The 18,161-nt window shown below is 37.9% G+C and overlaps 1 protein-coding gene across 1 annotated transcript in view; it reads right to left on the bottom strand.

Moving 5' to 3' along the window:
* The window catches only part of LOC135988442 (potassium voltage-gated channel subfamily KQT member 1-like), a 501,042-nt gene that overhangs the window by 214,535 nt on the left and 268,346 nt on the right, over nucleotides 1-18,161 (bottom strand). Inside the window, exons 12-14 of the mRNA XM_065634462.1 lie at nucleotides 5,187-5,262; nucleotides 1,568-1,662; nucleotides 536-576 (exon numbers count right to left, since the gene is read on the bottom strand). Of these exons, the coding sequence (XP_065490534.1) occupies nucleotides 536-576; nucleotides 1,568-1,662; nucleotides 5,187-5,262 (212 nt within the window). The remainder of the gene's footprint in view (nucleotides 1-535; nucleotides 577-1,567; nucleotides 1,663-5,186; nucleotides 5,263-18,161) is intronic.

Here is an 18,161-nt window from a genome sequence, read left to right as displayed (position 1 = left end):
ATAGCAGGACTCTTTCCCATAAAAAATGCTAGACTGTTCACCACTACCAACATGTAAGAGATTTTTCTAAATTATTTGTCCTGTGCCTGATCTTGTTTTTTTAATGATTGTATTTCCTACCACTTCTATCACTCTAGCTTTCAAGGCTACCCCAGTTCTTCCTGAATGATATCGCTGATCTTCCTTTGAGCTTTCCAAAACTAAAATCCATAGGCTGTTCAGAAAGGAAGAAAGCTTTTTAAGTGGAACCAACAGATATTCAAATGCCAGCACAAAGGATTTAGAAATAATATTTTTGTGGAAAATTTTCCAGCAATGTGTTTCCAAGTCATCATGAACTGATATACACTTTTCCATTTATTCCACTACCACCTGAGTGAAAGGTATTTATTGTTCCATAGTCATTCCAGGGCTTATGAACAGAAATATATATTCACACATAATTGGCTGGATTATAAATCCATATTATTATAGCCATGGGTATTTTCACAAAGTTATGAAGCTAATCACTTTGTATAAAATGCAGTCACTATACCTGGGAGGAAAAGGCCTGGCTTTCCCAAAGAATGGTCCAATCTGAAAAGCAAACAGAGCATTACCAACAGTGCAATTACCAAGCAACTTAAAATTTCTTGCTCAAAAAAGCAGAGGAGCATAATTTACGTGAGAATTTGCAGTAGCTTTAAACCTAAAACAAAGCAAGTAAAAACATGAGACTACCATGACTTTCTGCACATACCATCAGCAGTTAGTTCTTCAGAGTTTTTCTTCAAAATCTAACCATATTATTATTATTTTCGTGAGTATTAATATTTTATTTCTTATACTTTCATGTTGTAACTAAAATATAGTTCTCCTGTGTCATATGTAATCTAATAACAAAGACTATGCAAACAGAATGGCTTCTTAATAACATTTGTAACTATTCCTTGAATCTCATGCAGAAGGATTTAATATCTACACATGTTGACACAGTAGATTCCATTCAATAGGATTTTTTTTTCATTTAAGGACCAGAGGAGTTCATTCTAGTGTCCCAGTCCACAGTGTTAATTTGTAAAGAGAAAAGGACTTTGTGCTGAAACAGAAGAGAATAGTTTTGTGGCAAAATATTTCAGCTGTGATCCCAAAACTCAGAGAAAGCATGTGCAAGCAGGAATTTGAGAACGGAAAAGTTCCAGATAGAGAAGGGAGCACAAGTGAAACAGATTTCTCTCAGATGTGGAGAACCATAGAGCGTGGATAGAAAGGTAAATCATTATTTGAAATGTTTTTCTTTACTAAAAAGAGAGTAGAAAAGGTCACTTCATGCTATAAACTTCACAGCATGCACCTTAATAATTTCTTTTAATTTATATAACTTGGAGGACGAGGGGAGGAGGATAAAGGATAATTGCGAACTTGGTCATAAAAAGGGTTAAAAATGACTCCAAGTTCAATCCTCTAGATATTGTGCTCCCTGTTGTGCTTGCAATTTTGGACAATTACTGTTCATTAAGAACACATCTCCCCTAAAGCCAGCTGGCACCAGAGAAATCAAATATTTCATGAGGGAGACAGGGCCTACCTTCTTTGAAGTTCTTTTATCCGAACCATCATATTGAGGTGTCCTTGTGAGTACTGTTCAATCACATCGCGTACATCGTACGGTTTCCGAGCTTGCTGTGAAATAAGTCATACATGAGATTGAAAGGTAAGCATAGTTTAAACTTGATTTTATTTCAGACAGGCCCTCATTCTACTTTTTATCTTCCAGAGACTATTTGCTTTCCATTTTGCAATGGCTGTTGCAATGAATAAAACATAAGTAGGCATTGTAGGAGTGCATATTTATTGTGAAGACGGAGCCAAATGATTCTCATCACTGTCAGTTAAGAGTCATGTCTTCATGTTACTTCATACTGAGCAAAATATTAGACCTTCACAGTGTATGTAAAAAAACACAAAACCAAGATATATAATTTATCTAAGGCTACCATGTGTGATATTTCTTGGCTCATTCCAAAAACATATGTTAATCATAATGTCAGAGGACTGAAACACAGAGACAGGCCCAATTCGTAACACTTGGACCCAGAATCAAACGCCTCTAAAGAGTAAAGATGTCTGGTGACAGAAATATTATTGCTTAAGCAACTGGGAGGACAGATGCTTTGCATAAGTCTGATGACTATTGCACGTAGATTTTGTTTGCACTTTTTTGTCTTTAATGTTACCTACTAAGTCAGAAAAAAAAATATGCAATTCAAGTAAGTAAAAAAGGTCAGATAAAAAAACCTGCCATCTGCCCAGCTTTATTCCCATTCTAATGAGAATCCAGATGCTTCCCAAGCTGTGATTTCTTGTTGCAACTACTAAGGCAGAATTTTGAAACAAGTCTAGAGAATTTGCATAAAATTATGTGATTATACACAGCACAGCATTGTAAAATTTTATCAAGTAAAGGTAACTTGTGCATGTGGCAGAATAAGCATAAATGATGTCCTTTCAAATATACCAGCATTTTCAGAGCCATACCAACCCCTATGGGAAATGTGGGGCAAGATGTCTACTTTTTGGCTCCAACTCAAAAAAAGAAAGGTAAACTGCAAATCTAGTAATTGGAAATTACTGACAACAGCTCATTAGTCATCTTGTTGTCTGTTTCCACTGTCACCGCTTCAGCCAGAGGCATTAGCATGCACCACTGCACACATGCATTGGACACCTACAGTATGTGCTGGAGTCATGCTTGGAAGGCAGCCACAGGATCCTAGAAATTTCAAATTAAAGCATGGAACTGGAATGGAAAAAAATCCTGTGAAATGAATGGAGAAGCAAAAGCTCTTTGTGATAAAATGTTTTCCTTGTGCTCAGCCATCAGCACTTACCTGCATTATTACTTTCAGAAGAGTTCATGGTTTTGGTAGCGTGCATCTACATTTATGTGCATTTGTGAGAAGAGATACTTTGCGGGGGAGGGAGGTTTCAGCTTTCAGTTTATTGCCTTTTTTTTTTTTCCTTCCCCAGCTTCACTTTTTGCAGACGCTGACACATCACTATTTCTGGCCAGAAAAGCAGCCTATTGTCTTCACCCAGAGAAACAGTGCCAGTATCACTCTTTAGATCGACTAGTGGGGATGCTTTGAGAGCATTTTGGCTAGATCCTCTGTCCTTTTCTTTGGACACTCTCTATTTAAACACGATGCATGGCGCAGAGCCAAGATGTGCTGGGGACTTTTCCCCACCTCCCTCCCCTCTACCCCATGGGCTACTATGTGCATAATTAATTCTACTCATTCCAAATTAAATTTCCTTTCTCCCTCAAAAGAAGTCCTCTATCTGTTATCCCTTTTAACAAATCATCAGCTTTGAATTCTATAGTTGCAAAGTACCGTACACTGCAATCTGCCTGAGTCCTCTCTAAGGCATAATGAAAATATCCTTCCAACTTTCAAGATTTTTCTCTCTTCTTTTCCCATAACATTTTAGATCCAAGCATCTTATGTCCTGCCAAACTTTGGCACAATCTCTTGTCATGTTTTTATTAGGAAATGTGAGTACAATACAACTTAAGAAGGGAGGTAATGGGCTTCCAGGGAGGTTTAGTAAATGCAGAACTTGAAGAAATTCTTTAACTTTCTTTCTGTTCATAATCCCAAATCCTGGCCACTAAGGCTCAGCATTCTACATCCAGCAAGCTTAGAGCTCCTAATGCAAAACTCAAAATAATATTACCCAGCTTTGAACTTCCAAAATCTAATTAGCATGGGGAGTCCTATAAGCTCTATTTCGCAGCCTTAAGAAAGAAAAAAATGGAAGAAAATTCCTTCTTCTTTTTTCCCTGTCACTAACACAAACTCACAGAGTCCTCTCCATAGACTGAACAAGTTCAGTTTTTAGGGTTTGGCATGGCTGCTGTTGGCTGACAGCTCCAGAACATTAGGTCTCTGGTGGTTCAAAATCTCCTAATTTTATCCTAACTCATTTATATACCGATTTTATTTTCCAGGAATTATGTCTTTAATTTTTTTTTCCCCCATAGTATTTATCCCTCTGGTGTATTTACAATGCAATTCTGCTCTCCTGATGTGTGCTGAGCTAAACAAAATGACTTATCCTAATTTTCATAAGGTAAGCCCATCTGTAGATAAATTTCTGCCGTGAGCTTGGGAAATGTATGTGCTATTGTGTCTCCCCTAATTCAGAGCCTTTGGACTGCTGTGAGCTTATCTCAGACTTCTAACCCTTGCAATTAAGTGCTCAGCTGTAATCAAACTTGCTTGAAATTTAGGTTGTTGTTTTATCTTTTTAAAACCTCTTCAAAAGAATTACGAAAGTTGATTAATTCGCAGTGGAACATCTTGGACAAAACAGCATGAACTTTCAGATGGAAATGAAAGGAGCTTTGAAAATCAATCCAGGAGTTAATTATTCATTTCCATCACTTCGCCAGCACATGAGTGATGAGAATGATGATACCAGAGTCACATTCCAAACAAGTTTTATCATAATGGGCCTTACTAAACAGGCAAAATAAGCACACTTACTTGGAGCACTTTGCAATCTAATGGAGAAATTTAACTTAAGACTTCATAAAGACAGCAAATTTCTAGAGGGCAGATGCCTCGTGATGTTGCAAAATAAGGTCTCTCTATGATGTTCCATTCTGGGAAACAAATTTGGAAATGTGGGCTGTAAATGTGAAAGCAACTTTACACAGCATTGTGCTCATCATTAAGGTCTATTGATCTGTCAGCCATTTATAGCACACAATTAGTTGAACATTCTTGAATCATTCATTAGATGATCAGTATAGACAGTAACAGTATTTTAGTAGACACTTCAACAGAGTCTTTTCTTCACTTCTTCTAGTAGATGGGTAAGTAGTTCATATATTGATCAGTACAGTAAAACAAACAAACAGAACCCCAACAAAACAAATGCAGTGAAAAAGAGAAGTGAAAAGTAACTATGCTGACTCCACAAATTCAGAAGTTTTTCATATTGTACGATACCCATAGATAGTTGATAGTTTTGTCCATGCTATGAAAAAATCCACATAAGCTAAGTATGAGGCTGAGAGCCTAAACACTACATGTGACTTATTACAATCACATGCACAAAACCAAGTTCACTCTTGGAGCACTTTCAGTGTCATATACTTAAGCCTACTATTTGTACTTATGTTTAATGGGGCTGCTTACCTGAAATTTTCTTCTGGCTACAAAATACTGCATTCTCCTGATGACTTTTACAGCTGTTCGATGCGCTTCAGTTAAACTGCCAAGAAACACAAACACAGACATGCACCAGTGGGGGAAAAAAAAAAGAAAAATAACTTAATGGAAGATGTTGACTCTAAGCACCAAAGTCTAAAAATATGTTATATGTCTGCAGTGCAAAATTGTGGCATAACGCACTGTGTGTACATGTGCACTTTATTCTGTTGCTGTACTGTCTTGTATATTGTGGTTCTAAGTATAAAAAACTGATAAGTGAGACAACGAAAGCAGGTGTACAAAGATTACATGTGTGGAGGGGATTAGACAGGATTACTGTCAATGCATACAATTGGCATCAATTTGAAGAATGTGGAATGTTTTTAGAACCATGACTGTATTCCTTATTTTGTTTTTATTGACTGTTTGCCCATAAGCTCTATTGCACAGAAATTAAGCCCTTTAAAAAGTACTTTAAATTCTCTAGGAAGGAAAGAAACATTGAGGTATCCCATCTAAAAAAAAATAAAGCTAACAAAACACACCCTCTTAGCACACAAGTCTGTGTGTACATGTGGCTGTACTGGTATTCAAACACAGAACTTGACATAATATAACTCTGCAGTATCACTTTGCTCAGAGGATACTGTATATGCATAACATTAATTGTGCCATTCATCTTGCAATTAATTACCACACCCTCTTATTTACCGTGAATTTTGGATAGGGCAGAAAGCAAGCAAGAATATGGTAATTTTAAGAGCAAGTATATTATTTAAGGACTGACTCCTTCCCCATGGACTTCTTCTTTTATTAAAAATGAGTAAAATAGAGAAAACAAAATTTTCCTTCTAAGGAAGCAGCATTGTTAGGAAGTCTATGCTCTATACAGACATCATCTTGGAGATGTGATGATAACCCTAGGAAAGCTTGCCAGTAAGTTTCCCAGGTCTCCTGAAAACACAATCTCTGCTTCTTCCCAGTGTATCTGACCACGGAAAAGGCCACCTACTTGGATGCCACATTTCAGAGATAAAGTCTTTAAAAAGTGGAAAGAAACAGTGCATTATTACAGTGCATTATTTCAAAGTGAAGTAAATAAAAGCTAAACAAACAGGGACTGTATTTAAGAACTAGCATAATTTTTCATTTTTATAATTTTTCTTTGATAAAATTAATGCTTCTGATTGGGTGAGATACTACAGCCACAGGAACAGGGTTTTTAAAGAAAGCTTTAAGCACCTTTTTCTTCTTCCCAGTTTAATATTAAATACATGCAAAAATATGCATGAAACTCAGTTTATATTACATTAATCCTCACACTTCATATATCTGTGTATATTCATGCACATGTATACACACTCATACATGCAAACACACAGAAGACAATACAGGGTGAGCAGATTCAAGAACTCCTATACCATCAACAGCATTGCTAAGTACAAATCTTTGCATTTGTGAAAGCCCATCAAAGGGATTTCAGAAGTGTCACTGATGGCCTACTAGTAGTTTAGCCTACAGGATCTTTATTATAGTGAAAGAATAGCTCGCAGCTTGACACTCAGGGCCCCAGCTGAGCTCCTGCAGCCAGTGACTAGAATAGAAACAGCATTCTGCTTGTAAATGGCACATATTTGATAGAGAAATCTTTGTCTGTCAGCCTGTACAAGTTTTATATATATATATAAATTTTTAATTTTTCAAATAAGTACAATTTAAGGTTTAGAGTTTATACATTTTCTTTGTGTGCTAGTTGAGACAAAAGCTTGAAATTACCCCCTCACTCTAAATTATGTGAAACTCCATATACATATACTTAAGATTTTTGGGTGGGTTTAGGGTAATCCATAAGAAATGGTTCTTGTATTGTCTAAACAGCCTCAAATGGACGAGCTTGAAGAAGTCAGAGATGGAAACAAAACAAGGCAGTAATTTCCTCCTAATTCCCCTCCTTCAGAAGAAATCAGGACTACAGAACTTTCTCTAATGTATTACCAAGTTTAAGTATTACCATGAGGCTGACTCTTTGAACCTGATGCACAACTGAACAAGCCTCATTTTTAGAGAGAAAAGCTATTTATTTGTGAAATAAAGCAAAGAAAATCACCTGACTGTGATTCAAAAGCACTTGATAATGGCCTGTTCCAACTGGCAAAATTTACCCCAATCTCATTGGGAGCAAGTTTTGAAAAAGAAGTTCCTGTTCAGATTTGATGGTCACTACTATTAAAATGAGAGACAGAACAACATGAAACCTGGCTTTAATGAAAAAATACAGTGTGAAAAGGTGCAAATCCATAGACTGAGATATGTAGCTGTGTTATATTAATTGCCCCTATAAATCCATAAGGAGCACAGCAGCTCTAGATGACAGAGAGCAGCTGCAGATGAATTAAAGTCCCTGCTCTGTATCATAAGCAGAGCTGTCCTCCCAGTGGGGGGTTGAGGCAGCGTGGCTGCCTGTGATCCTAAACATTTTTGGAGATGTTACCTGATTTTCATAGTTACCTAGCACTGATGTCCAGAATGGATAATTACATCTATTACTGGCTGGGTTACATTTATCCCTGTATTTAGCCCAATGCATTTATTCTGATAATCCTTATATTTTAGCCCAAAAATTTGGATTGGGCAAAAACTTTTCAGCCTGGAGGGTGTCTGTGTGTTATGTTCCAGGAGCATATGACTGTAGAAAACAAAAGGCCAGAGGTGCTTTAGGTCATGCTTTAGTAATCCCCAGAAGAAACACAACACCGCTTGCAGTGAACCTCTGAGATATTTTGAGACATGCAACTCATGAAACAATAACCTAGGGTGTTGTGGTGGACACTATACTTGCACACTCTTTCCATGTGGTATTTTCTACTGACAGAAGACAGAAATGGACAGTTTATTGACAAACAATGGAGTCCTTTCCCATCTTTTAACCTAAACAACAGGTAAGAAGGTTTTGTTAAAACCTTTCCCGAAAAGACTATAAAGGAGAACAAAATGACAAGAACAAGATTAGGTGGTCAGGGTTCTGGAAAGTTATGAGCACATTAAGAAATTAATAATGGAATTTTGTAACATCTGTAACTACAATGGATACCATGAAACGTCTACTGAAATAACATATACTTGGATCCATTAGATGATACCAACATCATCTATAACTATGTCCTCAAGTGGGACCCAAGCCTTGGACACGTTTGCAAAACAGCATGTATTCCTTACCTCTCTGTTATTTGATTGCTCAGAAGGATGCTTGGTTTTAAAAGCAGTCAAAACTATCCTCAACTACAATGAGTCTTTCCTAGTTTGGCTGGTGCACTCCTGGGCTGTCACATCCCTGTGGTAGGGCAGGGAAAAAGAAGGGCAGGTGGAGGGCCTGGAACACATTTTTTAACAAGCAGGACCCAGCCTGATACGGTGCTGAGTAACTCTCCAGCAACTGTTTGAGTGGATGAGGAAGAAAGGGGCCCCTTTTTGCTGGCTGGCTTGACCTTCTCCTCTGCAGGTTTTGAGTCTGCCTATGTGGCTGCAGAGCCCAGTGGGACGGTGGTGTGCTGAGGAGGTGTTGCAGCCCCAGGTTTGCTCCTATGCTTGTGGCTCAGAGAGCACTGTGAAAACTCATTACTTTTAGCTTAAAACACTTGGATGCATTAAAGACTTTTTCTTTGTTTGTTGGTTTTTTGGGTTTTTTTTTTCAACTGCACAAAGGCAGTAGCTTAAGCCAAAGAAGCCAAACATTTTCAGTTGAAAATAACTGAACCAGAGGAGAAAAGAGAGATGATCAAATCCAAATTGACTCTGGAAACTATCCACAGGGATTTTTTAAAATTTTATTTTATACAGTACTCTGTTTGTTAAAAGCTTGTGTTGGCCAGTTCAGACCTACTTCTTTTCTTCTTTTGTATGGAGTTCGACAACTTTCAGCTTAATGTGCTTTGGAACAGCCAGGGAATATTTTAAGTGAAAAACAGATATGGAAATGGACCCTAAACCCAGGCAAAGTTACAACAATTCCAGGCCATGCTGAGGCACAGCTCAGGTCTCCACACAAGCCTGTTATCAGTGTGATGCACCTTTTAGTCCAGAAGCATTTTTTAATCATTAGAGTTGACTTCAGTGTAGAGATAAGGAGAAGGACTTTATTCAGGCTGCACTGCAAGATGGCAGCAGATAGTGGAATATGCATTCCAGGCTGCTTTTCCTGCCATTTATTCAGGTGTCATGAATTAGAAGAGTTATTCGGTGTAATGTAATTACTTTGATCATGAACTGTGGAAAATAAAGGCCACTTCAGCAAGGTCAATTATAGCTCTCTGTCCCAGTTTGCAAAACTGGTTTGAGGATATATGCTTACAATACTTGTATTACTGCTGAGCTTTATTTATTTGTTATCTTTTGATTCCTTAGCAGCAAAATGCATATAAAGTCACACTAACTATATTTTAATACTGGTCATTGGATAATGTTGTAGCTCCTGCCCAGAGTAAAATACATCATCATCTCTTCCAGGGTTGTTCATCTTGTCAGCACAGTGACTAAGTCAGTGATGGCAACTGAAGTGTAAAGAAGTTATTTCAGAAGCTCAGCCCTCCATCTGTCTTTATGTTTTCCCATCACATTTGATTAAGAGTATTCACTTTCTGGCTATGCTTCTGAGAAAAAACTTTGATTCTCAGTCATAACTTTAATTTTTCTCATGCACACTTATCTCAAATGGGTTGGTATTTTGTTAGGTAAAATATAAAGCAAGCCTTATTTGCACTGAAAGCATTACCAGAATCAGTGGTAAAACATGAGTGTTGGCATTACAGGATACTTTTTGTCTCCAGATGTACATAGCATAGGCCACTCATTTTCAGAAGTGAGATTTTTCATTAAACTGCAGAATCCCACTGTTAGTGAAGGGCAACATTTAGCAGAGAAGAATATCATCTATATTCAAGTGTAGCTAAACTGTGTAATTATCCCATCATATAGACAGCATGCAACAATAAATTGTTGGAGGAGAAGGAGGGTGGGAAAACAGAAATAATAAAGGATAAAACTAGAGAGTTTATTACAGAAAGGTGCAGCAGTTAGTCCATCTATAGTCACACACAGTATGTGGATCTTCTATTGATGGAGACAAGTGGTGGAAAGAGATGGTTCTCATCACAAGAACCATAAAGAAAAGAGGCTTATATAATGTGTTTTAAATGGCGAGGGAATTTACAACGTCCAAATGAAAAATCTTCCTACCAATAAATGAAAAGAAAATCAGTACTGCCTTCAGCTAAGTGAAGCCAGACAAAATGCCTTGAGCCTTTTAAACTGCTCAAGTTAAGATTTCAGCTTGAACCTGACATGCAAACACCTGAAAATGTCAGGCAATGGTTCTGATTCCAGAGCTCACCCCAAGTCAGGAGCAGCAGAGAAGTACAACATAAATGTAACAGACGAGGTTTCCAGACTTGTAACATTTCACCACAGCCTTGTGAAGATCAGATACTTCTGGACAATTTTCACCACTTACATGATGGAAATTTTATAACATGTCATTTGCACTGAAACATGACAGAACATTTCCGAAAACGTTGGCACAACTTTATTTTTGCCATTATTCGTAATCAGAATCCCACCTTAAACCTACCACATCTCCATTCAAACCACATTCTTATCTGAACTTTTTCTTTTCAAGGCCACATTTGGCTCAAAACCATAGATTTTCTTCTCTCAAAAGGGAGCAGCCTGGAGGCCTATTTGGCTTCACCAAGCTCAGCCTCAATTTATGAAGGAACGCTGCAGATTCTGCAAATTCCTCCTCAGCAGGTACAGTCCCAGGCAAATTAGGAAAGAGTACAGAAGTGACATGTTCCTGAGGGGCTATATTCTGGCACTTGGTGATTTTGCTGAAGATTTTGTGGCATTGGTCTCTCCATCCATCCATCCATCCATCCATCCACCCATCCACCCATCCCCATATACATTGATGCCTCTCTGAATTCATTCCAGAATGCAATTAATTGCCTCTGCTTCTACTTGCCTCTCTAACTTGGCCTTCCCTGAAGTGCATAAGAAAGCAGATTTCCTACAGCAGTGCTCCTAGGGATTGTGGCAGGGAAGACAGTACAGGGACAGAAGAACAGCTCTGAGGAGAAACACTGTTAGAAGAGGGAGAACTACGACATCATTTATAGGGAGCAACTGGCCAGACAATATATTGGCAGAAACACTGCTGGGAGAAGACGCAGGGCAGGGTGTTTTCTTTATGTTGTCTTTGAACAAAATAAAGTAGAAAGCTCCTGAAAATAATCAGAGGTACATGTAACCTGCTCACTGAATGTGAATTAATGAGGAAGAAAACGCCTTGAACTTTGAGTTGTTTTTCTCAACTCAGTTGGAGTCTTCAGTTACAAGTTTGTTCCGTAATATTACAAAGTGGGTTTATTGAGAAAGTGAGAGAAAAGCTCTGTGTTCATCCCTTGCTAATTAAAATGCATAATTAAAATGAGTAATTAAGCTTACTACAGAATGCTCTTGTGTCTAGAAGCCCAACTGCCCTTGAACAACAATTTATCAGCTGAACTGTCTCTGAGAGTTAAGTAACCATTGGATATTTTGGTTACATCTTTCCTCTATGTTTTGTTGGCAGCAAAATAAAAGATCTGGGGCTATTTTCTGCCATTTTATTTCTTCCATTCTTCCTGCAGTGTCAGAACAAACAAGATGATGTCATAGGGATGTCTTTCAGTGTGGAAATACAAATACAGAAAGATTTATTTTTTTTTTCCTGAGCAAACTGCTGCTAGAAATTCCCACAATAACTTCTTGTACTCACTGTACCATAACTACTTCTGGTCCCAGAATAGGTGAAATGCTCTTTTCTCTACACTGGTACTCATTTGCTTAGAAAACAATATCTAGCCACAACTACCTTCTTGGGAAGTGGACAAATGCCATCAGACAATGACACATTTTAACCCCACATATTACAGCAGCCACTGATCCTGGCAGATAAAGGTATTTTTTCACTTCTCTCTCTTTAAGGCTTGGTCTTCATCAATTCGCCTTTTAAAAAATGCCAACAGAACTGAATGCTGAGCTAGTAAAAGGCACCAGACAGTCAGCCCATCACCAAGTCCAAACGACCTCCCAGCAGAGGAGGTGCCTTTCTGGAACACGAATAGCATTCACGGCCATGCAGGGGGAACTAGAATGCTATAGCCTTATTTAGTGAGCTCTGGTTTGCTCACTTTAAAAAATGCCACAATTCAAATTAATGAACTTTAAGACTTCATTTTCTTCTTCACTGTATTCAGCATTTATGGGAACAACGTGGTGTTGTTAATATACACCAATGACTGAGCACTGTATTTATGCCTCAATGATTTTCTGTCATGAGAATATAATGCCTGGCAAAGACTGATTCTCTGAAATACCAGTTTGTTTGAGGTCATTAATCTTAATTCCTATCTTGCCTGAATAAAAACTGGGTAACAGTCAAGACTAGGAATAGTTCTGAGAATTAAATCTTCAATGGCTTTCAGGCTGCCCAAGGCTTTACATTTCTATTAAAAATAAGTAATTAATTAATCTGCACCAAGTACTAGGGAGAGACCCAGTGGAATAGAGTAAAATGCTTCTCATGGTTTTAAAAAACAAAAACCAGTGGCTTTTGGCAGGATCTTTCCTTAGTAGCTCTTGTGATTTAGTAGTTACAGCAGGGGCTATGGAAACATAACTTCTGGGTTCTTGAATTGATTGATTTAACTGTCCTTTGTCTCTCTGGGTTATCTTGTGCATGTCCTTTTACCTGGCTATTCTCTAGTTTATATGTTTATGAAGTAAGTGACCTGTTTAAGTCACCGAGGTATCATGAGGCTTACTTCACGGAGGATTTTAAGACAATTGGCGGTCCCAAATGAAGACATATTTTATTTATAGAATGACTCAGCAGAAAAAAAAAAAAAAAGTGACAATATGTATTTCTCTTAATGATGATAAGGAAAAAGGGGGACTTATCTGCAGGCTTGGGGTAAACTGCCATGTCACTGCCTCCTAAGCAGAGACTGTTTTCCAAGGTATTCTCCCTTCTCCACTTTCACAACCTCTGCTCCCCTTCTCCTGAGCATCTGAGCCATCTATTGGGGAATTAGTCCTTGTTCACCAGATGCTCAGCAATGCAAGACATGCACAGCATCTGAAGCCAAACAGGACCATTACATCATGAAGGTGACCTGCTCAACAGTGGAGGGGAATGCACTGCACACAGCTGCCCTTGTCCTGAGCCAAAAACTTTGTGTAGGACTAAAGTAACTTTCCAGAAAGGCATCTGGCCTTGATATAAAGACCTCTATATACTATTAAAAAGTGCATGATTTTTTATTTAAATTTGTCAGTGTTCAGCTTCTAGGCTCCTCTCTCCAACTGGACTAGCAGCAATTTTAGCCTTTTCAAGCCCTGTCTTTCTACCAGGGACATTCAGGGGTGCCAGATGCACTGCATCTGGCCTGGCAGGGAGACCAGGCTCTGGTGTAGGGAAGAGAATGCACTGTTCTCTTCAAAATTGCATGAATGAAGAGGAGAATGAAATCCCAAACCATTTTTTTTTTTTTTGCCTGTGGTTTAAGCCATGCTGTCAAGTAACTACAGAGATGCATAATGGAAATGCTTAGACTGGCAGGAATGGAGAATGAGTGGGAAGGTTTGCCATGTGAAAGTGTTGGAAAGGGAAAAACAAACAGCACAAAAAGCCATATGAGGATGGCAGGTGCTTGTGTGAGCACACAGAACAGAGTACAGTCAGGAACTGCCTACACTGAAAAAAGGACTCCAGCCTCTAAGAGGTGATGGTGGGAAAACACAGAACAGGGCTGGAGTCTTAAGACACCCTGAAAGTCTTAAGACACTCTGAGAGAGGACAGATCATAAATCCTAATGATACACAGAGGTGCGAGAGCATGGAAAGGTAGAAGATCCTGATCACTGTCAGCTCCCAAAAGCAAGAAAGTTTCACTGGCACCTGGTCACCATCCTGAGGAGATCCCAGCAGACACGATGAAGACTGAACAGAGCATCACTTGAGCCTCCATGCTGTCACAAAAATATCTTGAGACCCCCACCTGGATATGTGCAGCTGGGATCCAGGCATGGTGGGCAGGCTGCTTGGATACACACGTTTCTGTGTACGTGATTATGACAGTGTGAACCACTGAAACCAGCTGTTTTAAAATAAAATAACCTTACCCTCCTCTGATGCCTTGTATTGAGCTTTGGTACACAATAAACACTTTATACCAGCAGAAAAGATCTGCAAAAGCTAGCTCTAAAGGTGACTTACAATCTGATCAACTTCAAATTTTCCTTTAAAAGGTTTTGTCAAAAACACGTATAGTCTCACAATGGCCCTGCAAACTCCCATCACAAAGCCACAGCCTGCTTTTGAGCTCCAGCACCAGTTCTTACAAACCCATGTACCAAGAGAGAATATCACTTTACCATTAGAGGAACTGGCATTTCAAAACCAGACAAAAATAATGACCCCCTTTTTTGTTGTGGTTTTTTGGTTGGTTGGTTGGTTGGTTTGGTTTTTTGTTTTGTTTTGTTTTGCTTGCTTGGTTGGTTTTGTTTGTTTGTTTGTTAATTTTAGTGTCCATAGACTACATTGAAGACAACAGTGATAGTACTCACAGAACCTCACAGGAACTCTATGTGGCCTCAGAAACTGATTATTTTTCTACCCTCTATTTAATGTAAGAATGTACACAAAAATCTTACGGGTCTTACTTGTCTAATACTGAAAAACATGCAGTGCTTATCAATGGTTTACTACAGAAATATCTTACTAAATGTTGCAAGCATTGCTTGTGCAAAACTATCACTCAAAGCAGTTTTGCTGAGCTTCTTACTTCAAGATATATCACTTGCTTATTGAGAACTTACTTTCTGTTCAAAGATTCTGCATTTTTTCTTTATCTTCAGGAAAAGATGCTATCTCTTGGCATTTTTTTTCCTGGCAGACCTTTAGATCAGCCAGTAGATGAACAGTAGGAAAGTGTTCATATACCAATTGGTCATGAGTCGCTATTAAAGAACAGGAAAAATTCTTTTTGCAAAATAAGTGAGGAAATCTCTGTCCTCATGCTCTGGGGAATTCTGATTTTCCTGTCTTTGTTCCCATTCTAACTCACAGGAAAAATATTTCAAAAGTCATTATGAAACAAAAGATGCTAAAAGTATTTGAGCCTGAAATGATAATATGTTTCATTTTGTCCTGTTTTAATATACATTTGTTTCCAAAAAGGAAACATTTTATTCTCTTATGAAATTAATGCATTTTATCTGGTTTGCCCCTTTCTCGTCCCAGTAACTGGGACTCTACCCTGAAGACATATACTCTACACTGCATGATCTGGTGCAGAATGAAGACCACGGGCCTTAGAGAAGACATAAACTGGTTTACAGGATACTATTAAAGAATGGCACAACCAAGCTGTGGATCCTACGAAACAGCACACCATGCTGGGCAGATGCTGTTTAAAGATTGATACAGACTTCCACAATTTTCCACTAACCACAGTGTTCTGAACTGTGGCTGCATCAAATGATTTTGTTTAACTCCTTCTGTTATAAAATCAAATTAATAAAACTCCCTCTCCCACTCAAAGTTCTCTCATGGAAAAACTCCATTTTAAAGAATTCTTTTCCACTTGAAAGATCATCAGATCTATGTTCACTGAAGTTGCAAATGGAGGTCTAATAGAAGCAAAAGATATCTATTTAGTATTGAGTACATATAAGGGGATCTAATTAACAGGATAATAGCTATTAGGATCAGTGCTTCACAGTCTCAACCTTTGGGCTTTGATTTTTTTGTGTGTTATGTTTGGTGTGGGTTTTTTTGTTTTGTTTTGTTTTGTTTTTTTTTTGTTGTTGTTGATTTTTTTGTTTTGTTGTTTTGGGGTTTTTTTCTTTAATTGGGCCTTGAGAATGCCAGTATAGCAATCAAAAGTGTTTCTAAATAATTATGTACTCATTTAAGTGGCTAACTACCTGAATTGCTGTAATTAGAACACATAATACAAGCAATTAATTATGTCAGCAATGATGAGGGCTGTTTTTAGGATCTAGATACAGAAATAAGCTCAAAGAAAAAAAAAATAATCCAAAGGGATCTTTATTTCATGTGACGCATTTCCACTGTTCTCTGACAACAATCAGAGAAGTCTTCTTGGAAGTTCTGTATAAGAAGGAAATAAAAACTGGGAACCATACTATTGAGACTCCCACTGAAGCAGAATTTATTTTTTTATCCCAGGAACAGACATATAGATGTTGCCTCAAATTAGCTTTATCTTGTCCATTAGCAATTGGTTTTATTCTGGATCTGAAGGAACTTACTGCAAAGATGAGGCAGCAGCTCAAGTATTCATATACTCAAGACCTAAATTTCAGTGCTCAAGAATGTGAAACAGGTCACGACTATCTGTCCATTTGAAGTTGAAATAAGGACATGTTTCTTCTCTTACTTCTAAAACTTCATAAATTTATAAACTTCAACCCCATTCCAAAGGAGCTCTGACTCAATTTATCTTTTTGCTTGGAAATTATGCAAATCGAAATTATGCAAAATCTGAGGTTTGGCATGGCTTTGAAGAAAAACCACTTAAAACACTGCAATTTAAAGCAAATTTACTTTGACAATTTCAGTATGTCTAAACCTGAAGCTCAAAGCAAACCTCAGGGTAGAAGTATAAAACCAGAACAGATAGAAATCAACAAACATTTACACAGAACTCCGTGAAACAAAAATACTTGACTTCACATGACATGAAGCAGAGGCTGGCAAACAAGGAATCAGACAGGAACATTTTAACACAATGATAGTTCATCTCTGCTATTATGAGCCTTCTCAACCATGAAACCTTAGTCTCAAATTTTAAGCCTCCCTCCCCATCTTAAAATTCATATTATCATCACTTGAATTTTCGTGTTTCTCATGCACACAGGATATAATACATTTTTCAAGCCTCATGCTGCGAGAACTATAGAGGAAATAAAACCATTTTATACTACTCAAAAATATCTTTAAATTTGTCCTCAGTAGAACACTGACATGTGGCTAACAACCTGGTGAACCAGTTGGATCTGAGTGATAGCTGATAATTTCCCTGAACTGTAGAGTGTTGCAAGTGATAATCAACATAACCTGATACTACCATTTATCTGAAGCAAAATACCTTTTTTTCAAGGGAACAGATCGGGGCAAATAGTTCGTAAATATCAGGTTGGTTTTTTTTCTCCTTTTTCTTATGTGGCAATTTTTGGTCAAAGAGATGGACAGTTTCAAGCGCAGAATCTTTAAAGCAGCTCTTTACAAACAGAGAGAGTTTGTTTCCCTAGCACATCAGAGGCAATGTTCAGTTTGATCCACAGCACAACACAGTCCACTCCATTCCTGGCTACCAAAATTGCTCATGTACACATCAACATCATACACTCCTCAGGCCTCTCAACTTGTGCAGACCATGCAGAAAGCTAACGACAGAATAAAGAACTAATTTTTAGTATTCTCCAAGATGAATGGAAAGTAAGAAAATAGCTCTTCAAAACTGGCATATATATACATATTTGTACATTATGATATGCTTACGCTGCATCTGTTATTAGCTCCTATGCATTCTCACTCTAAAAACCATTCATGACAGAATGAACAATATTCTGCTCAAGACATTAAATGACATATTTTCTATGCATCATTAATTTTATAGAGCACATTGGGAGAGCGCACAATTATTTGCAAATTCAGAATGTAAGGAACTGGGACATAGCAGGGAAAATATTCACAGAACTGTGAAGATGATTTTTGTCTAACAAACTAGCACATAAAATGGCCATCTACCCAGGATTTTGTTTAATGCCATTTTTTAAGATCTCTTATGTTTAACACCTTCCTCTTTCTACTACTCTTTCCTCACTTGTGAGGAA

The sequence above is a fragment of the Caloenas nicobarica genome, chromosome 1 (assembly GCF_036013445.1).
Source record: "Caloenas nicobarica isolate bCalNic1 chromosome 1, bCalNic1.hap1, whole genome shotgun sequence".
Lineage (NCBI taxonomy): Eukaryota > Metazoa > Chordata > Aves > Columbiformes > Columbidae > Caloenas > Caloenas nicobarica.
The sequence above is the reverse complement of the archived record's forward strand: the minus strand, read 5'-3'. Positions and strand labels throughout refer to the sequence as shown.